The sequence below is a fragment of the Helobdella robusta genome (genome assembly GCF_000326865.2).
Source record: "Helobdella robusta unplaced genomic scaffold HELROscaffold_17, whole genome shotgun sequence".
Classification (NCBI taxonomy): Eukaryota; Metazoa; Annelida; class Clitellata; order Rhynchobdellida; family Glossiphoniidae; genus Helobdella; species Helobdella robusta.
In genome coordinates this window covers 1,754,782-1,781,462 of record NW_008703942.1, presented here as the reverse complement: position 1 = coordinate 1,781,462, position 26,681 = coordinate 1,754,782, and the positions used below count along the sequence as shown (strand labels likewise).

At 30.5% G+C, this 26,681-nt stretch overlaps 4 protein-coding genes across 4 annotated transcripts; 2 read left to right on the top strand and 2 right to left on the bottom strand.

Annotated features, from left to right (window-relative positions):
* Positions 1-5,573: 5,573 nt before the first annotated feature.
* Positions 5,574-11,173, top strand: HELRODRAFT_170175 (hypothetical protein; the record flags this gene model as incomplete). Its single annotated transcript, XM_009016011.1, has 11 exons — positions 5,574-5,658; positions 6,261-6,406; positions 6,484-6,690; positions 6,878-6,955; positions 7,093-7,221; positions 7,677-7,766; positions 7,867-8,061; positions 8,514-8,720; positions 9,130-9,304; positions 9,713-9,831; positions 10,256-11,173. The coding sequence occupies 11 exons, from the start codon at positions 5,574-5,576 to the stop codon at positions 11,171-11,173; spliced, it is 2,349 nt and encodes a 782-aa protein (XP_009014259.1).
* A 182-nt stretch (positions 11,174-11,355) lies between these two features.
* HELRODRAFT_110518 (hypothetical protein) lies at positions 11,356-17,645 on the bottom strand. The gene is made up of 13 exons (XM_009016010.1): positions 17,497-17,645; positions 17,089-17,267; positions 16,394-16,447; positions 16,077-16,162; positions 15,876-16,000; positions 15,028-15,106; positions 14,398-14,523; positions 14,184-14,288; positions 13,956-14,082; positions 13,265-13,405; positions 12,524-12,688; positions 11,746-11,886; positions 11,356-11,647 (listed from the first exon to the last, which is right to left on the bottom strand). The coding sequence occupies exons 1-13, from the start codon at positions 17,637-17,639 to the stop codon at positions 11,472-11,474; spliced, it is 1,647 nt and encodes a 548-aa protein (XP_009014258.1). The 5' UTR covers positions 17,640-17,645; the 3' UTR covers positions 11,356-11,471.
* A 4,290-nt stretch (positions 17,646-21,935) lies between these two features.
* HELRODRAFT_170173 (hypothetical protein) lies at positions 21,936-22,274 on the top strand (the record flags this gene model as incomplete). Its single annotated transcript, XM_009016009.1, has 1 exon — positions 21,936-22,274. The coding sequence occupies one exon, from the start codon at positions 21,936-21,938 to the stop codon at positions 22,272-22,274; it is 339 nt and encodes a 112-aa protein (XP_009014257.1).
* A 665-nt stretch (positions 22,275-22,939) lies between these two features.
* HELRODRAFT_75957 (hypothetical protein) lies at positions 22,940-23,650 on the bottom strand (the record flags this gene model as incomplete). The annotated part of the gene is made up of 1 exon (XM_009016008.1): positions 22,940-23,650. One exon carries the CDS (start codon positions 23,648-23,650, stop codon positions 22,940-22,942), a length of 711 nt encoding a protein of 236 aa, XP_009014256.1.
* Positions 23,651-26,681: the final 3,031 nt, after the last annotated feature.

The following is a 26,681-nucleotide window of genomic DNA, read 5'->3' as shown; positions in this document are numbered from 1 at the left end:
ATTCATTCATTCATTCATTCATACATAACTTCGGAGACAAGCACAAGCACACACATACTTCTAAGCACAAATACATGCACAAACGTTCCCACACAAACATATACATACATACATGCGTTCTCCTACGAACAAATACTTTCGTTCATACACAAACATGCACATACGTTCACACACCAACACGCAAGCACGCACGCACGCACATGCAAAACACGCATGTTGTCGCGGTGTACGTGCACAGACTGGCAAATGCAAATATTCACTTTCATATTTGCACATCAAGTGCGGCGAAGACGTTTGTACATTGCGTACACGCCTGTTATTTTATTAAACGACGTTACTACATGAAACGCAAAACATGCACATGCACATGTTCAGTCGTGATTTTGTGCAGTTTGTTGTATACAAGCTCGTTTGCATACATTTTTACTAATTGCAGTTTTTTATAGATTTTTTTCGTTTTTGACAATGACAATTACAATGGAAACGCTTCCAATCTTGTTTACTGGCTCGAGTTTCCTCTTGCAACCACCGCTAACAAATCGAAGTTTTAAGATTTAAAATTGTTTCATACTTAGGTGTAACCTTGTACTTGTATCTCATCACGTCATGAACATACGAATCCTGGATCTTTGAAAAAAATTCATATATCCCATTTGTTACAATATTGCAACCACGCGTTTGAATGTTCTAAATGGTTTGTTTCCAAGCTTAGACAGTTCAAAGAACCATTGAACACATCTCGTCAAAACAAAAATGCAGGCTACCACAGCTTCTGGAGGTGACTGGTTTACGTGACGTTTCATAAATGTTCACATTTCTATCATTATTATCATAACTATTTTTATTATTACTACTATTACAATTTGGCCGAAGCCAACTCATTTAATTTCAATGTTGCTACCGTTGAGAAGAACAGATGGTTCAGCTGCTTGTTGAATGTTATCATAACTAAATGCTTGATATAATTTAATATAATGTAATTCTGCATGATAGTAACAAATAGCAAGCAAATGGAAATGAGATAAAATGCATAGAATCCTTAAAATGCATGGAATCCTCGAGATGCATGGATGCATGGAATGCTGGGATTAGAGTTTGTGTCTGTAACCGAGTTGTTACGCACCATAAAACAATAAATGCAAGTTACTTGAAGTCACTTAATGGAGTGCCAGATCATAAAATGGCTTAATAGCTGAATATTTAAAAAATTATTAATGAAAAAAAATTTAGAAAATGTTGAAAATATTTGGTGAGAACAAAAGATCATAAGGATAAAAGCTTTTCAAATTTAAAGTAGGTACATACTATGACTATTCACTAACAAATTAACATAACAAATTAAAATAACATCCCGACAGGAACAAAATTGAAACTATAAATTGGGATTTGTAATTAAGTTTAGGACTCCTAAGTTTTAACAGAATGCAAAAAATCTTTTTTGAGCGAAAGTAAATTGAATGCATATATAAAATCTAAAAATAAAGGACTGCAGTCAGATACAAATGCTGAACCAGGCATGATGAAGATGACGGTACCAATTGAATTTCAAAGTGGTAAGTATAATATTTCCATAAAATTGTTGGTTTAAGTCGTCATTGTAGATTGTTTGCAGATCAGGGCACTGTGTAGTGTAAACGAAAACCATATACTTAGAATACCTGACAAACACATTCTCATTTCATTTCGTGCCTTTTTGATTAAGTTCAGGCTCAGTCGCTTTGCCTCAAATGAAAGTAGTATAGATTTAAAAATAAACCTGACCAGAAACATCGAAACATCAACAATTAATGTTAACAAATTTATACATAAAAAAACGCACATACTGCATGTGTGTGTGTTTGTGTATAACCAATCACAACAAATGTGTGTATTTATGAAAAGGTGGGGTACTAGTGTGAAATATTAGAAGGCATGGCAAATAGAAGTATGAGAATCCTTTACATTGAACTTCTGTGAGGCCAACAATCTGTCGTGCCAACATGAAGATTGATGCTTCTTCGCTACTGACGCATTGCATCTCAAAATATTTTTTTATTCGATTTTTATATTTTAACATGCTTCTTGGGCTTTCTCAGGCATCAGCATTTTAAAAACTTATCTTTTCGATGTTCTTGTGTGGTATTGTTCAACATACATCACTGATTCTAAATTCCGTTCAAAATTCAGTTTGTTCTGTCTTTAAATTTTTTCAATTTAATATTTAGTTTGATTTGTCGCCAAGGTTTTATTTTTATTTGATAAGCTTTCATTTTTCATGATGGGTCTGTTGCCTGGAGAAAAAGTTGCAACCGCCGATTCATGTCATCTCACCAAGAAATCAAAAAAAGAAAACGTCGACGAAACCTAAAGAGACCACAGACAACAACCCTCCAGTCAACTCCGCCCTTAAATGCAAAAAACTTCAAAAACTACTATCTCAACATCTTTCAGCACGAATTATCTTTTCATTCATTCATTTATCCACTTAACCATCCATCCATTAATAGATAATAAAAATACGTAAAAACAATGTCACTAACACTTTATAATTTAACGTTATATCAATAAATAGGAGAACTTGCCATTATACTTGCCATTTATTCGTGATATTTTTATTCACTACTATTAAGTATGTATTTTCTTTTTGTGTGCTACACAGATAAACAAAAAAAATGTGAATATTAAAAATAGCTTTTCAATAACTAGTATAACCATTTTATCAAGTTTTTCAGTTAACGTTTCAATAATTTTACGGTGACACACCGGTTGCGGTTGAAGACAAAAAGCAGAAGAAAGCATAAAAATATAATTACATGGAATAATTTTCATAAGAAAACTCACCTCGCATCACATTTGATGAGCATGTAGGCATGAAATTGATTCCGTTCTGCCTTTCATTCATTCTCCTCGTTTCATTTGCAACTCCATATCTCCATACTCCTCGCAAATAAGGAACATTGGTCTGGATTGTTAAAATGCTACAATATTCGTCTAATAATAATTTTTATTCTGAACAATTGTAAAGTAAAAGCACGATATTTAAAAAAAATAAATTGCTTTTTATGGTTTTAGAAGACAATATTACACAATCAAAAATGCTACTGCTAAATCCGGTACTTTTCTATGACTTATGAATGTTTTTGACGGGTTGGTTAGCGAAGTCATATGCAGGCAGGTTTGTTAAAAATTCTATGCAGGTTATTATATCAAAGTTACCGTTTCTAAGAAAATTATTTTAAACTCATTAAAAGCTCAAATATTATTCAAAATTTATTAGTTATTTTGTGCAGTTGATTTTGTTTTATTTATTGAGTATTTCATTTAGCAAAAAGTTTGAGCCGGACAAAATACTATGAAATAAAAAAACTTTCCAAAAATTTTTTCAAAAAAAATTCGTCCGCAAAAACGTCCCACGTAATTTTCTTAAGTTTCTGGAAGTCTTTTTTGTTGACAGATATGTGACGTGAACACAACCTTTGCAAAAGATTAAATAGAACGCAAAAATTAGGACAAAAATGTAAAATTTTTGTAAACCAGTTCATGGAAAAAAAAAGATTAACAACCGAATATTTACTTTCAATACCGGAATTTAATTTTTAGACTTTATGTTTAACTTTTTTTTCGTCATCTATTTAACGTTGTTAACATCTTATTAGTGTGGTTGAAGAAAACTCCCATCAACACTCCAATAATATTATGAACCTAAACGCTCAACAGCAGTGCTGATGGTGGAGTTGATACCTTCTCGGCTTCCAATTCCTGCTTTGACCTAATCTCCGAGACCTGCATCAATCCCTACTGACATGTGTTGAAAGTTTGTGATTGATGGATATGCGTATTTTCTATACTTCTACATAGTAAATTTTTGAAAGCGATCAATATGTTCTATTCTATTGAAGGGATAGTGCTTTTGATCATTGCAGTCTTTCCTGCTGCCGATTTACCGGGGCCAGTCTACGACACGCAGCCAAAAATGTTGGAAATTAGCAAAATTCTAACTCGGACTTGAACAGAACCGCAATAAAAAACTCATTAAATATTACTGGCGTGCGAATTAAAGAATGCAACCTATTATAATCTATCAGATTCAATAAACATGGTGAGATAAGTGTGTGGTTGAACGTGGTCAGCTGTTTAAAAATAACTGATTATTATAATATGTAAGGCGAGTGTGGAAATGAGCGCACGAACGCTTATCTATCACAAATAAAATATTTCTGTTGAGATGAGCGTGATCAGCTGTTTATACCATGGTTTAAACACGTAGTTATAAAACTAAAAAATGTTGTGAAAGTATAGAATTGCAATATTTGTTAAAATAGTTTAGATTGGTTTGGACAAAAAAATTATTTTGCAGTTTATATAAAATAATATAAAATATTTATGATAAAAGTTAGGTTAGCATTTTTTTAACCGTTTTGTTTTGCAACCGTTTTGTAACCGTTTGTTTGTTTGCCTGAATATGAAAGTAGGCTTTTATCCTGCTGAAATGAAATTTTTCTGTTAGAACTAAGGATAATCTGAGCGTAAGAATGGAGAATAATTTTTTAAAGCTTGCCACTAATCAAGGGCTGAAGATGAGGTTTGAAAACACATCTTTATTCGCAGTCTTCTGAAATACCCAAAGTTCACAGACAAATAACAATTCTTCTCCTATTTCCTTTCATTTATTAATGTTAAATTGGTTTTTCATGATTAGCTGTAACGAAGATTACAAACAGAAACCATTTGGATGTTTGTTCCGTACTACCTGTGGCACTGTCCTCATTTCAACAGCGCTTTGTGAAAATGACAAAAAGAAGCAAGCTCAATCGTCGTACATAACAATTTCCATTTTAAAATGCTAAAACATATTTTATCGTTATATGATTTTAAATAAAAATTCCAACATGTGTGTGTGTGCGTGTATGTGTGTACACAAATTTTTACGCAATCCATCTGGTAGTGGCCCACGTCATGTCTGTTAAACTCAATACCCGTAAGAGGGAACCAAGTATTTGCGGAGCACTGACTTAGGCAATTCTCTTGGCCATTTTTGTTCTCCCATATTATTACTTAAACCTGGCATACAAAATAATCCAATGATTAAACATAACTCATCAAAAATTCTAAATTAAAAAAAGCATCATAGGAACATATTTTAAACTATTATGGAACTCACCGGTTGGTCTAGACAACTTTGACGGGAGGCCAAAGTTTTGACGGTGGCCAAAACTGGGAATTACTTGGCAACTTTTTTGGCTTATCACACAATTTTGTCAATTTGAAACAGTGTTTTCATGTTTAAAAAATCCATGTTAATGTATAAATGTAATTGAATTATGTATGTAGCTAAAATTTTTAAAAACTACAACAAAATGGTTGTCGACTGTTGATAAGAGCCCCTTCATCCTAAATCCGCCACTGATGGAACACAACTATAGATCAATAGTTAGCGCCACATTAAATAATATTGTCACATCCTAATTATTTGACAATGTTTATATATTAAAAGTAAACTTGAGTAAAAACATCAGTAAATGTAGTGTTCAATTTGTTCGTTGTTCAATAACTCAGTAGTATAAATTTAAAAAAAGATAAAATATTCTTCTGATATGGAAAGATCTAAGTTTGATTCTTTTCAGCGAACAATTGATGAACAGAACAAAAAAATTGAAACTTATAAATCGAAGTTGAAAGGTATGTCTGTGTCTGTGTATTTTTTTGTGATTTTTATTTTATTTATAATTAATATTTTATTTTAATTTTAACTGTTTTGGACCTTTGGTGTTGGGTTCTGACTGATCATATATATTATATATATTTATATTATTATAATTATATGATACATATAATATTATATTATAATTATATATATTGTGATTTGATACAACATGCATATGATTGTTATTGTCCATTAATTTCAGTTTGAGTACAGTACCAGTACTGTACTGATGATGATGATACTGACAACTGATTAACATTAAGACATTAAGTAGTAGTATTAGCAGTATAGTGCAGATTTTCCCGTTTTTTAAAAATCTGTCATAAATAACAAAATAGAACATTTCATTAATTTAAATTTACCTCTGGAATTTTTCAATTAAATTAAAATTGTTTTAGTCATTAATATATAATATATAAAATAAATACATAAAAAATAACTTGTTTTTTGTGAGGAGTAGAAGCCTTTTATCTGATGGTGTTTGCAGTTAAACTTAGCTTACTTAATCGTTATTTACTTTCAATTAATAATATTATATTTTGTATAATTTTTCATTTTGTTTCATTTCATTTTAAAGATGTCGTTCAAGCCTATAAAGACCTGATGAAAGAAAAAGAGGCTCTAGAAGCCACTGTAACAACTATAAAAAGCTTGCAACAACCACAATCAGCAACAGAAGCCAACAATGCTAAGAGTGTTCATGCTGAAGATAATACAGAAAATGTTGTTTTTTGTTATAAATTATTCATCATTTTCTGACTTGGAAATTACAAAAAGCTATGAATCAATATTCTATTCAGGTATCAAAAGTGAGTGCATGTGAAAAGAGCAACTCAGATGAGATTGAGGAGTCGACCTCAGCAGCTACTGATGCACAAAGTGGTACACAGAACAGTGATGCCAACATCTACCAGAAGATTGATGTCTTGACTTCATCTCTGCTGACTGTTACTCAGCAAAAATCAAAAGTTGAAGCAAATTTTATAGCTGAAAGAAAACATTTCAAAGTGAAATATTGCTTTATAGCATGTACATGTAACACTTGTATGCATGTGTGTTGTATATACAAGTGTATTTATATATATACACAATATAAATGTACGTGTATGTGTGCGTGTGCGTGTGTGTATATATATATATAACAAATGTACAAAGTATATGAATGGCATTTATCATTTTATGTATTATGAACAGCAAGTTCTTGAGGACAAAGAGAAAGAAGTGAACAATTTGTTGGAGCAGATACAACGGTTGGAGGGGAGTAGTAGTGAGGTATTTATGGATGGATGGATGGATGGGTGATTCTGTTTTCTTGTTTCCAACATTCGTAACTGTATAATAAAACATTGAAAACTGTCCCAGTTACTGCAGTGTTCAACAAATTGAATTAAATGATTAATAAAATTCAGTGGCGAAAGAAGTTGAGGCAGCAGCAGCAGGAGCATGAGAAGCAGCAGAACGATTGCTCACTGATGATGAAGGAACTCCAAACAATGATCAACATGCAAAAAATTGAAATTATGAGACTTGATTCTCAGGTCTCAATAAAGTTTTAATTAATTATTTAATGAATTGTCTCCCATTGTATTAATTAATATTTGTTATTAATATACAGCATCGAATAATTTCTATCCAAAAAACATTACCATTTCTTTTTTTGTGCATAGTATGAAATGTATTCTTTTTTCTCATTCATTTGCTAAAAATATTTTTCAAAAAAGTAAATTTTTTAAACTCTATCACCTCCAGTTTCAAATTAGATGAGAAGAGCAGTTTTAAAATACTTGCTCTCTTAACTTATCTACTTGTTGTACCGTTGATATCGTGTTTTAGAAGGCTACTGCACTGCTACAATCTGCTGTTGAGCAAGGTTGAGGCTTGCAAAGGACAATTCAATGATTTCAATACTTTTTGTACTCTAATATAATATATCTAAGTCATATTTATATTTCTAAATAATTTGTCCCTTACCTCAAATGCTATAATTCTTAAGCAACATCATATTCCAAATCCGTGTAAGAAGTTCATCCTGCAGCACTACATTGAAGCAGCCATCTGCATTCAACAACGAGTTTTAACACATGTTTTTCCTGTCCAATGCAATCCTGGCATTTTTTGATATTTAATCATTCAAATTTTGACATTCCATGACAAAAATAAATTTTAGTCTGACCAATTTTCAGGTTGAAGACGTGAAGTTGACTTCAGATGAGAAACAAAAATCAACAACAGCCTATTTGAATATCTTGGAAAATAAAGAAAAATCATTGAAAGTTGAACTTGATGAAGCAAATAAAAAATTGAAAGAAACTTACATCAAGCTCACAGAACCAACAGCAAAAATTGCTGTTCTTGAACAAAGAGTTATCGAGGCTGAGGTTGTAGAGCTTATTAAAATTTAAACTACTTGCATTTTTCAAACTTAGCAAAAATCGAATTCGGCATACCCGAATATATTTTATGGCAGTGATCAAGTTAGCTATGTATCCGCAAAACGTCGAAAAGCGCCATTAAACCGCTATACGAATTACAAATATTGATTGATAGGATAACTGGCCGACATACTAAGTGACTGACTGATTGGTGAGTTGGAACATCCAAGGTTTCCGCTAATTTTAACAGCAACTTATGTTATGCTCAGTGTTGAACTATTCCGCATTCCGATAATTTTCAAATGTAAATTTCTAGCTGATGGCTCCTGACAAGACTTCATTTAGATTTGGCAAAGGTGTTAAATGTAAAGTTGCATGGAAATAACAATTTGTAAACAATGCAAAACAATGTTAATAATTCAAGTTCACCTCTATATAAACATCATTTAATTATTCAGGAAAGAGAATCGAAACAGAAAAAAATGGACGAGAAGAAGATTGAAGAATTGGAAAGCAAAATAAAAGAGATTTCAAATTTGAGTGAAAGGAGAGTTGCAAGTTTGGAGGAAAGTGTGCGTCAGTTGTCAGAATCGTTGGGTGATGTCGAGAAAGAAAGAAGAAATGATCAGCTGATCATTGAAAAACTAAAAGACCGTATCTTAAAAGTATTGTTCATAATAATAATATATTCTTTGAGTGGTAACATGTCTAAATATATATATATATATATATATATATATATATATATATATATATATATAGAACTTGGTCTTCTTCCTAATATATATATATATATATATATATATATATATATATATATATATTATTGTTCCGTCTTTGTGTCTTTGTTTTTACAGCGACTTTGATTGTAACTAAATTAGAATTAAAGTTAATCATAAATAATAATAAAAACACATAAATAATAATAATAAAAAATAATACCAACATATCTATCTATCTATCTATATATATATATATATATATATATATATATATATATATATATATATATATGATATTTTAAAATAAATTAAAAATAACGCAAATAAATATATTTACAAATAAACTTTATAGTTAGACCAAGAAAATGTTGCACTGATGAATATATCAAAAGCTGTTGCTAAAGCTGTAGATAATACCGATGACGATGATAACAGTGACACAACCAGCTCTGAAGAGTTGTTCAACACAGTACAATCCTTGGTCAGAAAGCTCAAAAATAGAAAGTTTGATCTTTCTGCTCTCCAAGGTTTGGTAAAAAATCAACAACTTAATTTTGAAAATAAAATGTCAAGTATGTAGGCAGCGCGTGCAGGACAAGATGCAAACATAATTCTATTTATTAATTTTTACTTTCTTTCAACTCAAAGTATAACGATTCTCTGAATATTTTCAAATCAATATCAAAATAAAATAAAAAATAACAAGAACAATTTCTTAGGAACTTTTTATTTTGCAGCAAGTTTGCAGATTTCATATCTTAGTATGCTAACTATAATTCTTTAGTCTATATGTTCACAATAATATGATAAATTTCGGTGCCACTAAAATAATTATTTTAACTATAATTACAATATAAGTAAGGTTTTCTAGCTGTATATATAATATTTAGTCACATCATATTTTTGAACGTAAAAATTTGTTGAAAAAATTTCAGATATTGTATCTAATGACCAAGACTTACATTTGAAATGCAAGCAACAATACGAACAACTACAAGAAGATTATGAAAGATACAAACTTCGAGCTCAATCAGTTCTAAAAACCAAATCAAAGGTTTCAAATGCTCATTTTTTCATACTATATTTACAATTTAATAATTTTTTGCACCAAACATTTATATTAACAATCATTACATCAATTTGGAGCTCTTCACCTGTTTGAGCGTAATAGTGAGAATAATTGAATAGATTTCTCAACTAAAACTTTTTTCTGTATCTAGTTTGAGCATTATAGTGCACAATTTTGGAAAGAAATGATTTCCTACTAAAAGCTGCATTCACGTCACATCAGTTTCTAATACGAACATCAGGAACATGAAATTAAAAGGAATGGTCAATGTAAAATTGTACTTATTAAAAACAGAATTTGTATTTGTTCGCCCATTAAGCCTTATTATTCTACACGGAGTCTTGTGTGGCATTCTGAATGTGCAACATTGTTCACATAATGATTCAATAATTTTGCATTTCCATTGCAGGAATCTAACTCCGACCAGGAACTCATCAACCTAAAAAGGCAGATGTCCGAAATGAGGGAAAAGCAAGCTAAACTTATTGCTACAATTGATTCAAAAGAGATGTTGTTGAACAAAAAAGAAGAATCCCAAATAAATATTATAAACACGTTAGAAGCAAAGCACAAAAACGAAATATCAAGAATTAATGCAGACCACCAACAAAAAGTATCAGATCTTGAGCATGAAATCAGAAAGCAAAGAGATAGAACGATAAGCATGCTTGCTGATAAGGATCAAGAAATTAATGAGCTTAAAATGAGAATTTCGACACCAGGTAATGCTAGAAGTGTAAAGGAAGTGAGCCCAATTCCGTTTATTAACAATTCCTACGCTAATAAATTTGCGAATGTTCAAGAAACTTATAGTTTACCAATGGACGAGAGCAGCGAGGTTGGTGCCAGTTCTGCTACCAATGAAGAACCGGCAGATTTTAATTATACACACGCCATCAAAGAACTTTTTTCCAGATCTTCATTTGTTAGCGGAAATGAAAATACTTCAAGTCTCTTGCATTTTGCCCAAGAGAAAGCGAAAATGGAAATTGAAATTGCCAACTTGCGTAAACAAAAACATGATGTCGAACAAAAAGCTCGAGAAACATTTTGTGAGTTAACATTGGAAAAGCAAGAATACCAAAATAAATTGTCTGACATGATGGAATTCGTTAGAAAAACGGAAAGGGACAATAACAGAGAAAACGCAAATATGGAATACCTAAAAAACGTAGTCTACCAGTACATAATTTGCAAAGATGGGTCGTCCAGGCACCGAATGTTCAATGCCATTTCTACTATATTGCAGTTCAGTCCAGTCGAAAAACAAACAGTTCTTTCAAAAAAGGGTTGGTTGTTGTACCAGCAAAATCTCCATTCAACATGAACGTTTGTTTCAGAACTATTGTTCATTCCATTTATGTTATTTCAAGCCTTTTGCTTTATAACTATTAAGGTTCCAAATTTTTATTAACTGATTTTTTAAAAATACTGAGTCCGTGGAGTACTTTTGTTAATTATATTAACTTGATGCGCTAATAATGATTTATCTAATAAAAAATGAAATCTTAACATAAATTTTTAAATTTGCTATCATTCACTTTTCATGAATTATACAACAAAAATGTCATACCGTTACGAAAACTAGATTGAATTTTTACAAAAATTTAAATAAATTTTAACTTTTAAATAAAATCTAAGTTCCATTTAATGTTTTGTTTTTTTCCAACTTTATCGTAACATACGATTCGATCTCCAGCGCACGGACATTCTTGTTGGTCATCGAAACTCAGTCCACACTCCGTGTCTGTTTTTATTGAATCAACTTCATTTTTAAAATGCTTCAGAGATCCTAGTGAGCCTGAATTTGTTCATCATAATATTACCATAACGTTATTATAACAATAATATTATAATAACGTTAGAATATAGCCCATTTTAAGAACATTATGATCTAACCTTCTAAAATTGTTTGTCCGTTCCTGACAAGTTTGAATTGTTTCTTCTTAACGAGCTGACCTTTGACACATCGACATCCAGCAACCCAAACCTTTTTCTTTCCTTCCGTTACAGAAAAATTTGCTAGAACATTTGCCTCTCCTTCAAATGAATCAAGTTGTCTTGTTTATACAACCATTAAACAAAAATACAATCCGTAAAAACGTAACAACAATAGTTGCTATAAAAAATCAGGAAGCACAAAAATAATTTTTTACATTTAAAATCTAAAATGATTTATAATAAAATTTGTTATAGGTTATAAGATCCAGTGGTGGATCTAAAGAGACCATGGCCCCCCGTTGTGAGCAGTTTTTTTAGTAAAAGTCGGTAAAATACAATCCGTAAAAACGTAACAACAATAGTTGCTATAAAAAATCAGGAAGCACAAAAATAATTTTTTACATTTAAAATCTAAAATGATTTATAATAAAATTTGTTATAGGTTATAAGATCCAGTGGCGGATCTAAAGAGATCATGGCCCCCCGTTGTGAGCAGTTTTTTTAGTAAAAGTCGGTAAAATTCAGTTTTTGCACCAAAAAAGCACCGTTTAAGTAGAAAATCGAAATCGACCAAGAATTGACATAAGCAAAAAAGGTTACAAGCGTATTATAGGCCAGACTACGACAAATCTAAAACCAAAATAAAACAAAATTTAAACAGTTCCAAGATTTTGACAATCCTTATGTCAAAGTTGTCTAGATCCGCCACAGATAAGATCATAACATCGAGGAATACCTATGACTTCTTCATCTTCGATTTCAGGCAACTTGTTATTCAACTGTTTTATAAGATCAGCAAAAAGTCGGTAAATGATGTTGTAATTGAGGATTTTTACCCCTTGTTCTTTTGCTAAACTCAATATGCTGTCAGGCGTCTCGATGTTGAATGTGTAGATAATTCCTTTGCAAGCATATTAACAAAGATAGAATAAAATGATTTTGAAGTTATTTATGTGCAAAACAATCATGCATACAATGTTTGGTGAAAATGTATTTAATATATAATGAAATATCGTTGTGTGAATAGAAAATTTGATGAAGTATCAAAATACGCTACAAAATGTGATTTGCTAATAAATAAGTTTCGTTGATTTCCAATGAACATTAACATTTAAGGCTGATATACGCGTCGATTGGAAGCGAAACAGAACTGACGATTTGAACGTGAATAAGGTCAATTCATCCACTGAAGATATTTCACGCAAAATTAATCCCACCTACTACCATTAGTCGACAAAATACATTTTAGGATCATTCGTTTTTACATCCGTATATCAAAAAATATTATTTGAATTATTTCTCAATTTGTTATTCACTTTGATTCGTAGAAACTATAACGTTATTCAGTTTCCACACATTTTTACAAATATTCCTTTACAGCTTAATAAACGAAGTCAGTAAAAAATTAACAAAAAAATTATCTTTGGCATGTGATTCCTAATGGACGGCATGGAAAACGGACAAACAGCAGTCTTACCATCAAACATCTGCGCCATCTGGACATCATTTTCGGTAACAGCTCCCACGCCATAGTTGATTACATTCAGTTTGCATTGATCCGAGCATGAGTAGGTCTCGACCACGTCCAATATCGCTTCAACAGATCCATCCACATCACCTGCACTTTCAAATTGTGTTCAATCAGTAAACATCATCTACTGATTTTCATATTAACGCTAATAAAGTACGTGTGAACCGTCATCATCCTTTAAACAATTTATTGCATCGTCAACATTTTTTGAACTTAGAGCAAAAAGTTGGTTTCCTCATTTACTGAAAATCGTCAAAGAGAAACCATCATTGGATATGTCGGAGCATCTACTACCTCATTATCCAACTGATAATATTATTCGTTTAAAAACATCCAGCTGAATAAACTTGAATGTTATATAATTAAAGAGAATCATTGTTCGATTGTTTTGATTGGCTGATTAAGTGATTCATTGAATAAGATTATGCCTTCTCTAACTGAAAAAGTCCAAAATAGGTCTACGGTTACCAAATTCTTGGTTAGTACTTAGTGTCACCTTTAACTGTTTTTTCAAGTCAACAATGCATAGATCTTGCTTAGTGCTAAAACGTTATGAATCAACATACAATAACATACAATAATGCATGAAATATATATTGAATGAACTTTAAAATCTGATGAGTTATTTTTAAAGTACCTTTAATGATTATGTCAAGTTTGGGTACACCGTTATCAGTCTGGCTCTCTTTAGACCTACCTGCTCTATAAATTGATCCCATTCTTCGCCCCAGCTCCAACTTTTTTTTTCTCAGCTCGTTGTAAAACTATTAATTTTATAAATAATAAAACAAAACCACATCACTTAACAATAAATTATATAAAAATTAGTATTTATAAATGAATGAATGTGAAAAAATATGCATGCCTCCCTATGTAGCTCCATTTTCTTCTGAATGACCTCATTATCCATGTTAATTTTTTTCTCATTTTCTTCTTCACTATATTTTTCAATCAATTTTTTTGCATCTTGCTGAAGGATTTTGGTTTGAAACACTTCATTGTTAATTTTATTATGATTAAACAATATTATCTCATTTAGCACTAAACTTGAGTTGACACAAACACAACATGACACAAACCTCACAATCAACTTGGATGATATTTTGTCCAGCAGGAGCCAGAGTCCTCCATCCAATGACTTCAACTGGTTGACCTGGTTCTGCCTTTTCAACTGGCTTGCCTTGATCATTAAACATGCCTCGTACCTTTAAGAATTTGTTAAAAATACAATTATAGAACTGCTTCATAAAATTTATTTTCATAGTTAAACAAACATCATCAAAAATTATCATACTACTTTTGTCATACAACTGTCAGAATGATTGTTTTATTTTCAAAGTTCAAACATTAACAAATAAGAAAAAATAATGGAAAATGTATTTCATCATTTTATACATATATTATATCACATCTCACAATTCTTTTGACTAGTTATTAAAAAATGTAAAAATAACTATAACATAAAAATATCAAATCTATCTCAAAACATTGCTCGCAAGACATTATTATAAACACAAACATTTTTCAAAATAAAACTTGTATCAACAACATGCAAAACAATGAAACCCACATAGAATCAACTACACCAGACCTTAGCCCACGCACCACCGCCCACACAATGAAACCCACATAAAATCAACTACATCAGACAAGAGTTCACACACCACCGCCCACACAATGAAATTCACATAGAAACAACAACACTACACCTTAGCCCACGCACTACCACCCACTAAGATGTCCCCTCGCTTCAGACTGCCTTGCTGGATCAATAGCGTTGATAACTTTCTGAAAATATGAGCAAAACAAAACAAACTTAATGGTGTTTAATAAAATTTGAGTTTAAGATACATTTCATCTGAAGTGAACCGTTAAGACCGCTCATCTTATGATAAAATTATTAATTGTTCTTTTATTTTGAAAAGTTTTATTTCTGTTTATTCAACAACCATCTAACAAGTTTATTATAAACTTGCAAAATAATTGCAAAATTTAACCATTTAGGTTACATTGATATTGCGGTTAGTCCGTTAGTTTAGAGATGTAAGTGTAAAAATATGATATCGTATAGATACAGAGCGTATATAACGTTTAAGAGAAAGAAGTGAAATGAAAACAAACGAGTGTTAACATTTTCAAATCGTGTGCAAAAAAAAGGGCAAAAAACAGGGAGCAAATATTTAATAGTTCGTTTACTAAAACTTGAGGCTTGGATTCATTTAGGCAACCATTTTCTTCTTCTCTCATAACGTGAAAGACTAAGAAATATTTTTAAAAATAATTAGTTTGATAAAAATTAAAATTTGGGAGTATTCATAAATTTCAGGTTACGGTTCCTGAAAAATATCTAGAAATATTTAGTCACAGAATTTTTCTAGACCTCTCTACTGCAGCATTTTGAAATATGAATTTTCTAGCAAACAAGTAATTTTTTATTTTTTAAAAAATCAGAATCTGCCAGTTGCAGAATCTGTTACAACATGAGAAATTTATTCTAAAAATTTGAGTTCCAATTTTTTCTTTTCAAGAAATAATTAGCAAAACATTTCATATAAACCCTCTGCCAGGGTCAGTCCTGGATTCAATGCAAACAGCCTGCACATGACACGTTGGATCAGCTTTCAAATCCATCATCTCAGCTTGGGCGAGGATGCATTCCTGCAACTTGTCCAAGTTCAAACCCTGAATAAATTGTGTGTGAATGTACAACGAATGAACAAGATCATAAACACTCCAAAAATGAAAGGTTAGAAACAACCTTCAAAGCAGATATCAGCACCAATTGCACATCCCCGCCAAATTCTTCCAGCTGAATACCGCTATTCAATAATGACCTCTTGGTACCTTTCTAAAGATTAAATAGCAACATTCATTAAAAATAGTTTCGTTGAAATGTGTCCACTTCAAACTAAAGAGAATTAAATTCTTTCACCCCTATGAAGCAAATTTAAACAACAAGAAAGCAAGATAAGCGTACAAAATAAATAACATCAACTGGTTGTAAAATTAGTGATCCCTTCAGAATTAAATAAAATACAAATTACAACTTTTTAAAAATACATGAATAAAAAAAACTTGCTAGATCGATGTTTGGTTTGTCAATTTTGTTGATCGCCACAATAATTGGAACTGTTAAGAAAAACACAATGACCTTACATTATCGTTAATACTATAAATTCAAATCAGACAAATCAATCAACCAATCATCATTTAGCGTCCAGAGACCCAGTTCTCCCGAGGTAGGACGTTTTTTTCTTTGCCATCAATTTTTTGCACCAAATTTGGCGATCAGTTGTATCCATTTAGACAAATGAACAGGCAAATATTGTGAGAAAACAGTTTCACATGTTGGCTCAGCGGGAGTTTTACAGTGTTTCAGTGTTACGGCGTAGAATGCGTAGAAGAAATACAGCGCAAAACTGGACAACGAAGAAAGATTTACAAATTACAAAATAACTAAAGAGAAACTACGTGAAAAAAACAGGTGAAATTTATGTTATTATCTCTTTTAAAAATGTGGCTAGTTTACATTATTTGTGAGTTATCAGGCTCAAAATCCATAACAAACAAGATATTAAAAATAAATTAATAAATTAATATTAATTGTTAGTAAATTAATATCTAAACAAATTAAAAAAATATATACACATGGATAAACCAAGAAAAATAGAAGTTTTAAGAGAATATTCAATTAAAAAACTAACTGATAACAGAAAAAAAATCATTAATTAATGGATACATAGAAACAAAGAAATAACAAAAGTAACCACCGTTGGCGTCTCTGGCGAACCTCAGCGATTCCAGCGTTTGTTTCATGACTCCATCATCAGCGGCAACAACCAGAACTACAATATCAGTTACCATGGCTCCACGAGCGCGCATTGATGAGAAAGCTGCATGGCCCGGCGTGTCCAAAAATGTAATCACATTGTTGGAAGTGATTTTCTTGCTGCTGCTGTTTGCTCCTCCGTCGTCGTTAGTCTCATGTAATCTAACTGTTAAAAAAAACATTACAAGATATGGGTTGAAGTTGACAGAAACACTAGAGACCTTAGTGAAGGGGAATGATAATGTGATAATGATCATATGATGACGATAATGTAATAACAATGATTTGATAATTGTAGTGTGATAATAATGATGAAACGAGAGGTTAGTAGCTGAAAGCATGGAGCAACCAACCGGAAAAGGCTCCAATGTGTTGCGTGATACCTCCAAACTCCTGGGCCACCACGTTGGTCTTTCTCAATGCGTCCAGTAGCGTCGTCTTGCCGTGGTCAACATGACCCATGATTGTGACTATTGGAGGACGAGCCGCCATTTTCTCCACGTCAGGAAGTCTTCGACTGCATCAAAAGTTTAACAACTCACTACGAATATTTTATACTATATATAAATTACGTGTGTGTGCTGAACGCCGTGTTAAAGAAATAATGCTTCACACAGCGCTGAACATTTCTTATTTTTATTTCGAGTCACTAGCTTTTATATCTATATATTTTTTATAGTGTGTGTGCTGATGCTTTTTTCGGTATTCCTATACCATCTTCGGTGTGTGAGTTTGAGCACATAAGAGGGTATAGGAATACCAAAAAAAGCCTCTCTGTTCTATCTCGCGTAAAACAAATATAAATTTTGGTTTTGAGCTAAAGAAACTGGAAAATGATTTACGATAAATCGTTAGAGAAACCGAAAAGTTAAATTGGAAGTGAACTAACGCCGAACATGCTGTGATTTTCATCTATATATGCACACATATATATATAATATATATATATATATATATATATATATATATATATATATATATATATATATATATATATATATACACACTCAAACAAATCAAAAATATTTTGAAAAATAAGTACTTAGATAATATTGGTTCATCTTTTGCTTTAGTTGGCTTTTCTTCCTTGGCAGCGATTTTAAACTGATAACCACACTTTGCAACAATTTGTTTAATGATTGATAAATTATCAATCTCTGTTGAATAAAATTTTTGAAAAATATATACATATATATAAATTATAAACTAAGGTAAATAAATACCTAAAATGTATAAATTGGGAACTGACAAAATATGGTTTACTGAGACAAAGGGAAAATAATGGATTGAGATTTAAGCCCTCGAATAACAAGTCTGATAATATAAATTGATTGATAAATGTAAGGAAGATGAAGTTGAGTCAAGTCAGCATTTTCATATGTGGCTATTGCAGTTTTGTTGGATAGCAGGATGATGTGTTTTTCAAAAGACACTTTCATTTCAAGACAGGCAAGATGTGCCGAAACATGCAGAAACATTTAGCAGTCAGTAAATTTTTCGGACAAAAATAGGCAAATGAAGAGTAAATGACAATATAAACACGCCATTTTTAATTACGTAATTAATGAAAATAATTTTTTAAAAAATTTTTAGAGTATAAAATGAATAATAACAATTTGCAAATATTAAACGTCCATTGCTACCGAGTTTCAAAGTCTCCAAGCTTTAAGCTTAGTAATTTTTACAAATTTTGTAAGATTTAAGATTGAATGTAAACATTCATAAATAACTTAATTATCAAAACTGTGAGTCATACTTTTTTTTTAAATCATACATTCAAGATAAATTTTTTAAAATAACCAGTTGAAATTTGAAAGTACAAAATCTGAACAGCATGTAACAATAAAAAATAGTGCTCTAAAAAAAACCTGGTGTGCTCTAAAAAAATAATTATCCACACAAGCATTCAACCTTTGGTGACTTGGGACACAAAAAAATGAATTGCAAAATTATCTATTCAGTAATCGTAGTGCAGTTGATTGATTATATTCAGTGCAACCGGGCAGCTGGATGGCGTGATGGTGAAGCACTCACTCCAGCACTGGAGAGCTTTAAATTCAAATATGTTTCCCACATACAGACAAGTAAAGCAATAAGTGAAAGTTATACAGGTGTCGAAACTGGCTTCTAATTTTTCTAGAATTTCTCATTTATGAAACAAAAAACATGAATAAAATTCACAAAGCAGGCTTGAATAACTACATGAATTTTCAAAACTTCAATACAAATTTTACATGAAAAAAAATTAAAACAAAATTTAACTCAAATTTAAGAAGAATGAACTAATGAACAAATTTATTTAATCTATACAAAATTTCATAAATTTGCAACTGTATAGTAAATGGATTAATTCAAAATAGATTAACCTGAAATATTTCTCCTATAATTTTCTGTCCCATTTATATAAGACATCGCTTCAAAAATCTGTTCTAAATAATTGAAATGCCCAAGTTATAATGAAATATTTCGATTTTTCTCACTAAAGTTTTTTGGTCAACGCTTAGTTTATTAAAATTCAAAATAAACTTATTTTCCGAATTCATGCTGCAAATAAGGCCATATTTCGATTCGGAATCGATTTCGATATATATATATTTGATTGACAGGGTGCGGTTTATAGGAACGCCATTAATTAATAGGTTTAGGTAAGGAGCTCTCTCTCTCTCTCTCTCTCTCTCTCTCTCTCTCTCTCTCTATATATATATATATATATATATATATATATATATATATATATATATATTCACATTAACATTATATATTACAATATTCTATAAATTTACCGAATGTTTGGCGTTAATATGTTTGTAGTTCGTTTTCTTGATTTTTCTCACTAAAGTTTTTTGGTGAACGTTTAGTTTATTAAAATTCAAAATAAACTTATTTTTTGAATTCATGCTGCAAATAAGGCCATATTTCGATTCCGAATGAGTCATCATCAGTGCTCCTTGTTGTATATATAGGGAAATATTGACTTTGGCGTTAACATGTTTGTAGTTCGTTTTTACAAACTACTCAATTACTTCTACTTCTCAAATTACTTCTACCAAAGTCAATATTTCCCTATACATTCCCCAAACATTCGGTAGAATTTATAGAATATTGTAAAAAATATATATATAAATAAGCAAATTGGATATAATTATAAAGATCAAGTTCATTTGCTAATAATAGTCATCATAGTCATCATCTTGCAACTTTTTTCCAATAAACTTCTCAAACTACTTCTTAAACAACCAAATTGCACAACTTCTTCTAACTCAAACTACTTCTCAAATTACTTCTACCTAAACAACCATACCACACAATTAAATGGCATCAGAATAACCAATGGTATGTTCTAGTAGCAATCACCTGTCTACATACAACTGAACAAATTTCAATGGCCATATTTTTTCCAAATCACACATCTTTCACAGCATACCGGTAAACATCTTCTATCTAACCCACCATTCAACAATCTGCCAACCAATTGCTAATAAAAAATTTTCTTTTAACTCAACTTCATACACTATTCACTCTTTTTCACGTAATAGCAGTCATCTTTCCATCCTTCTGGGAAAAAAAACATTTAGACATGATGTCACACAATCTTTTTAAATAATTCACTGGAATATCAAGTAATCAAATAAAGTTTCCCATGAACAATCAAATTAAATTTAAAAGTGTTAACAAGACTTTACTCATGACCAGTTGAATTACTTGATTCACTTAAAGTTAAATGGATGCTAATCTCTACTAATAGCTTACTAATGTTTCTCGAATAAGCATTACGATTACAAGTACCCAGGTTTATTTGTAATGTTAAATGTTTATGAGCTAATGTAAAACAGAAATAGTTTTATATAAAAATAAATAATTACCATTTGTTCGATTTAACAACTTAGCAAGGTCGTTAACTGTCATAACATTTTTTATTTCCACTGTGTTAATTTGTTTTTGGCTTTTAGATTTAAATGACACTGGTTTTATCTGGAAAAGTAAAAATATATTTTCAAAAAAACTTATGAACTCAAGAAATTGTCAGGTAAGTATAATTTTTCATCCACTCACTAATTCATAATTGTTGATTTATTTGAGTTAGTATTTACTATTTACTTTACATTATGAATTCTTATATTTGTTTATTCAATCATTCATTTCATCTCATTTTCATTGGATGACTATTAAAAAAAAGTAAAGAAGTAAGTATTATAAATTATATTATACATAAGTTTAGATTAGAAAATCAATGGTTATTAAGAGAGTAAGTAAATAAAATTAAAATAATTAGATTACTACAGCAATTTTTTATTTGTGACAAATGTTTGATTTAATTAAATTTAAAGTCAACCCAACTAAATTAAAAAAACACAAATATTCGAAAGAGCAAGCAATCAATTTTTCTTACGAGCTTCTTTTTCGAATTTCGGTTAAACTCCAGGAGCACAGAGCTAGTCCTCAGAAATCTAATTCGCTGATCAAACCTTGTCACTCTATTAAATTTTAACAAAAAACTATTATCAAATAAAACCGGCATAGTATCTTCAATTTTTAGCAAGATACGGTTCTTGAATTACATATTTTATGTGTTTTTATTAAATGTTTACTCTGCGACGAGATTTGTATTGAATTATTGCTCGTTAATGTGTACTTTTAATATCGCTTGTTTACAATAAAAAAACAGCATAAGCATATAACAAAAATTGTTATACGTAATTCCGTTTTCAGCGCCACACTTACACAATAAAAAAAAGTATATGTTCAGCGCTATTCGAAAAGACTTTGTCATGACAACCGAAACAAATCATGGCTGAAAAAGTGAGCGAATATCAAGAAGAATATTGTAAGAGAAAAGGAAGATGGTCAAACAACACCGAATGGAAGTCGTTGAAACCATGCAGCAAATCGTACGAAGAGCAGCCCGTCGGTGGCAGAAAAGCAAAAATCGACGATGGAATGAAAAAATCTGATGCAAATTTTCAGTTGGCTTGTTCTGGATGTGTCTGTGCTCAGCTCAATAAAAATGAAAAAAATTTCTGTTGCTGCATTTGTCACAAGACTGCGGGAAAGTATCCAAACATGCCTGTTCCGTCTGTTCACAAATTGAGATACATTTCTGAGAATTATGTGACTGCAGACAACTAGTATTAGCTATTTTAAATTTATTTTAAATTCATGGACACCTGTTTTGACAGTTCTACCCTTTAATTACTAATGAGCTCAAATTCCATCAATTTCATTAGCTGGTAGGAAGCTGTGAATGCTGACAGTTGTGAAACGTTTATATTAATGAACATATACTACCATTTCATTTAAGAATTTTTAATCATGGTTATCAAGATGAATATAAACTCTTTAAATGATATTAATTAGGTTTTATTTTAGTCATTATGTTATAATAAAATAAAGCTATTGTTAAATTCGATCATAATTAAAATTTCAAATATCATTGTTTTAACTAATGTTAGAAAATGGAATGTTGTAAACCTTTGAATTTTAGTCGAAATAAAAATTTGAATTCAAAGATTCTTATTAAAACTAAAAATATGAAAAAATTCATAATTTACACATGAATTTTTAAAATAATTATTAACGGATGACAGGTAATTAAACAATAAGATAGGGAAGAGCTTTATGTGAAAGAAACAAGGGTTAAGTAATACAACAATTTTTAATTCATTATTGGTACTGTTCAAAGGTACAATTATGTGCATGAAAAAATTGCCTCAATTGAAACAGGAGATTTGTTGTTAAAAATCATAATAGGCATTTATATAGATACATCAGATAACTGAAATCATTAAAAAATTTTACATAGGTATCCATGAGGAGGGAAAGTAATCAGCATGATTTGTGCTTTCATAAAGACTGGAACCCACAACGGGCCAATCTTTATAATAAACAGTTGTCCCATTGGCTAACCATGCAGACCACCATCCAAATGTGCCAACGCTAATTATTGTGTGGTTACATTTTGACAAAATGGCCATATCTATTGCTGGATGGTTTGACTGAATAAATATCAATCTATCAGTTATGGAAACCAAGTTGAATTTTGCCCATTTTAAATCATCACTGCTTACTACAAAAACACTTTTCAAATATTTATATTTTTTCAGAAAAAATTCCATTGCATTTTTGTAATATTCTATAGGTGGAGTTGTGTATCCTAAATCTCTCAAATGTTTCTGGTCTAAATTTTTTCTACGTATGTGAACTGCAATCTTTACATCAAAACAGGGGTGTTTGCATTTTTCTTTTTCAAGGTATTTCAATCCTTGTTTTAAACGTTGTTCAGCAGCAAAGTCAATGTCTTTGTGGAATTTAAAAACAGTGTTTCTTATAAATTCATTCTCTACATTGAAATACTTCCATGATTGGAAAAATCTATCAAGTATGATGTGATGATTTGCAGGCAAATTGTTGACTAGTGGATCATATTTGGCATAATTAGCTTCATGAAATGTTAGCGCACTCAAGCCATCTTTTAGATAGGATGCACTGCACTTCGGAAACTTCATCAAATTTGGTTTACATGAAAATAAAATAGTTTTATTATTTATGATTAATCAAATAGTAGAATAAATGAATATTGAAAAAATTGTTTAAAATTTTAAACATTTAAATTTTCATTTATTAAAAAAAGAAAATTACTCAATTAAATTATTAAATACAAGAAAATTTAAAAAAATTTTAAATTGATCCTTTTTTACTATTACTAGGAGTAGGAGAATATGAATTATTTATATTAGAAATCACATTTAACTTTTTAACAATAAAAATTACATAATTGCTTTTTATTTCAAATTTTATGTGCAATGCTATTTATGTAAAATTTACATAAATAGCATTAAATATAAAGTAAATAAATTAAGTAAATAAATATATAATAAGATAAGAAAGGTGGTAATTGATAGGTTTACCTGAGACAGATCAAAAAATTTTCTAATTTTTACATTTTTGTTGAAGCAAATAACTCTTGAATTTCCAGTCCTGTTATTTATACCGACAGTTGATGCAAGAGCATACATTTCGTTGCCCATGCCCCATCTCTCGGTGGAAAAGAAAGTTACAAAATTCTTACCGTCAGTCACTGAAGGTCTGTTTTCACTATCCAAGAGCAAAGGCACAAGTACATAACTAAGGGAGATCGCAGTTAGACCAGCCACACATAAAACAATTTTTTTAAATTTCATCGCAATTGCGTTATTACAGCTTTTGTCTTGATTTCATCACGATCGCGTTTTAATAATTACTTATCATGATATCATTATAATTACATGTCACATACATACAGCAGGGCTTCGGGCTTTTGGATAATTTAATTAATTTTTTTTTTTAAGAAATAAAAAACCTGCAGGCAACAATCTGCAATCTATTGTTCATTTATTCACGATTTTCAGTTTTTTTAGTAACAAGTTCCATCCTATCATATTTTTAAATTACATTTTTAAATTACATTTTTAAATACTCTTTAAAACATCATTTCATTTCAAAACATCATTTCCCCAGAAACCGTCTCATGTCATCCCTCCACCCTTTATTGACACCGCTTCGTTCAATTACCAATACAAATACAAGTGCTGTCAAGTAACCGCCGGTATATCTAGCCGATTTATTCCCGGATTGACGCATATATGTAGATTAGGTTAAGGTTAGAGGAGTTAGAGCACATATATAGAATGAATACTTTTGAATTTTAGTTGAAATAAAAATTTGAACTCAAAGAGTGTTATAAAACATAAAAATAGGAAAAATTCACATAAATTTTTAAAATAATTAGGTTGGATTAAGGCTTTAAGGTTATGTTTTGGACCAGTGGTGAACATTCAACCATGGATGCTAACGTTTGCAGTCAGCGGGTTGGGATATTATATATGCTTCTCAATTATCACATTCTATATTCTAAGTACATGCCTGCCCCAGAATAAGTTCAGGTCAGGAATATGTGGCAAATTCTTATTTTTATTATATGCGTAGGCTTTATAGAATATAAAAAGCTATATAAAAGGCTATAGAAAAGGCTATATCTAGATTATATGTATATATCGTATACTTACATAGGCACTTACTTTTTATAAAAACATTTTACAAAATATGTCAAAAATATGGTAGCTTAATGATTATAATGAATAAATTATTCAAAATATTTGCAATAAAACGCTATTTTGTGAGACCAATTTCATCCACTTCTGTTCTGTTAAGGCCAAACGACAAATTTATCGCATGTTAACATTTTTTCCATCTGCTGACTTTTGTTAATTTTTTGCAGTTTGGTTTGTTTCACTTGTTGCGTACATTAAAAAAGAAGAAATTTCTTAAGAGCACTCTCCTTAACGTATTCAACATCAAAATTTATAAACTGAGTTTCTCATATACTTTATCATACCTCAAAATCTCTTTAATAACAATGTAACAATGACATAATCTTTAGATATATGAACTATTTCTGGTAACTAATACATCTGATTACATGACATCAATACTCAGTCAAAATGACGTGGATATCGAAATACCTTTTCATGATCGGTATATTTTGTAATCTTACACCTACTTATATATGAACAAAAACATAAATAGTTAACATTTTATGATGAAGCTATTTGATATTAGTTTAATAAAATCGCTAACTGTTATTACTTTTGCAAAAAAACAGCTGATAAAGTTATTATGTCGACATAACTATGGCCGAACATTAGACGAACATTCTACCGAAGCTGTTTATTTATTCTGATTCACGCTTCTGCGAATACTAGTACAGAGGGCCCACACAGCCACAGTAACTAACTAGTTGATGCTTCTTAGTGATAACTAGTTCGATTTAGAGAGTTAGAAATTGTATTTGATAATTTTTATATAACTTAATTAAACTAATTTTTTTTACTTTATTCAACTTTCAACAAAAATATTTATGTCATAACCATTTGCTGATATTAAGTTTTTGTTACATGTTTTATATAAATAAAAATATCTTTCACATAAATTTGCTATGAAACTTTTACTGAGTAGTATAAAAAATAGGAAAACATGCAAGCAATTTTTGAGCAATAAAATAAATAAGTTTCATGAATGCAGCAATAAAATCAGTTTTAGCAATTTTAATAATATCACCAGAACTCATTCACAAAGAAAGATAAAGTTGGTTTTTAATATTAAAATCAGTTGTTTTTTTTAGATATTAAAATATTTTGATCATGTACTATTAAACACCACCAATTTTGATGATTTAGGTGCTCCTGGTGCAACAGGAGCAACAGGTTTGACTGGACCAACTGGTTACACCGGTGCAGCTGGACCTGATGGACCACCGGGGCCAATTGGACCACAAGGAAATCAGGGTCAACAAGGTTATACAGGCTCCACCGGATCTCAAGGACCATCAGGCAATATTTTATTCATAGTTATTTCATAGACAAAATTATTTATAATTAATTTTATTATTGTTGTTTTATCTGTAACTAATAAAATTTTGAAATAAAATTTTATGTGTAACTAATAAAATTTTAAAATAAAATTTTATGTGTTTCATATAAATAACTTGAATTTTGATTA

Coding starts and splice junctions, on each gene's coding strand:
- HELRODRAFT_110518 (XM_009016010.1), bottom strand. CDS start 17,639: ATGGCGGCTCGTCCTCCAATAGTCACAATCATGGGTCATGTTGACCAC. Junction 15,107..15,875: donor AGGACTGACCCTGGCAGAGG/GTTTATATGAAA, acceptor TCATATTTTCAG/AAAGTTATCAACGCTATTGA. Junction 14,289..14,397: donor TCATCCAAGTTGATTGTGAG/GTTTGTGTCATG, acceptor AAAATCCTTCAG/CAAGATGCAAAAAAATTGAT.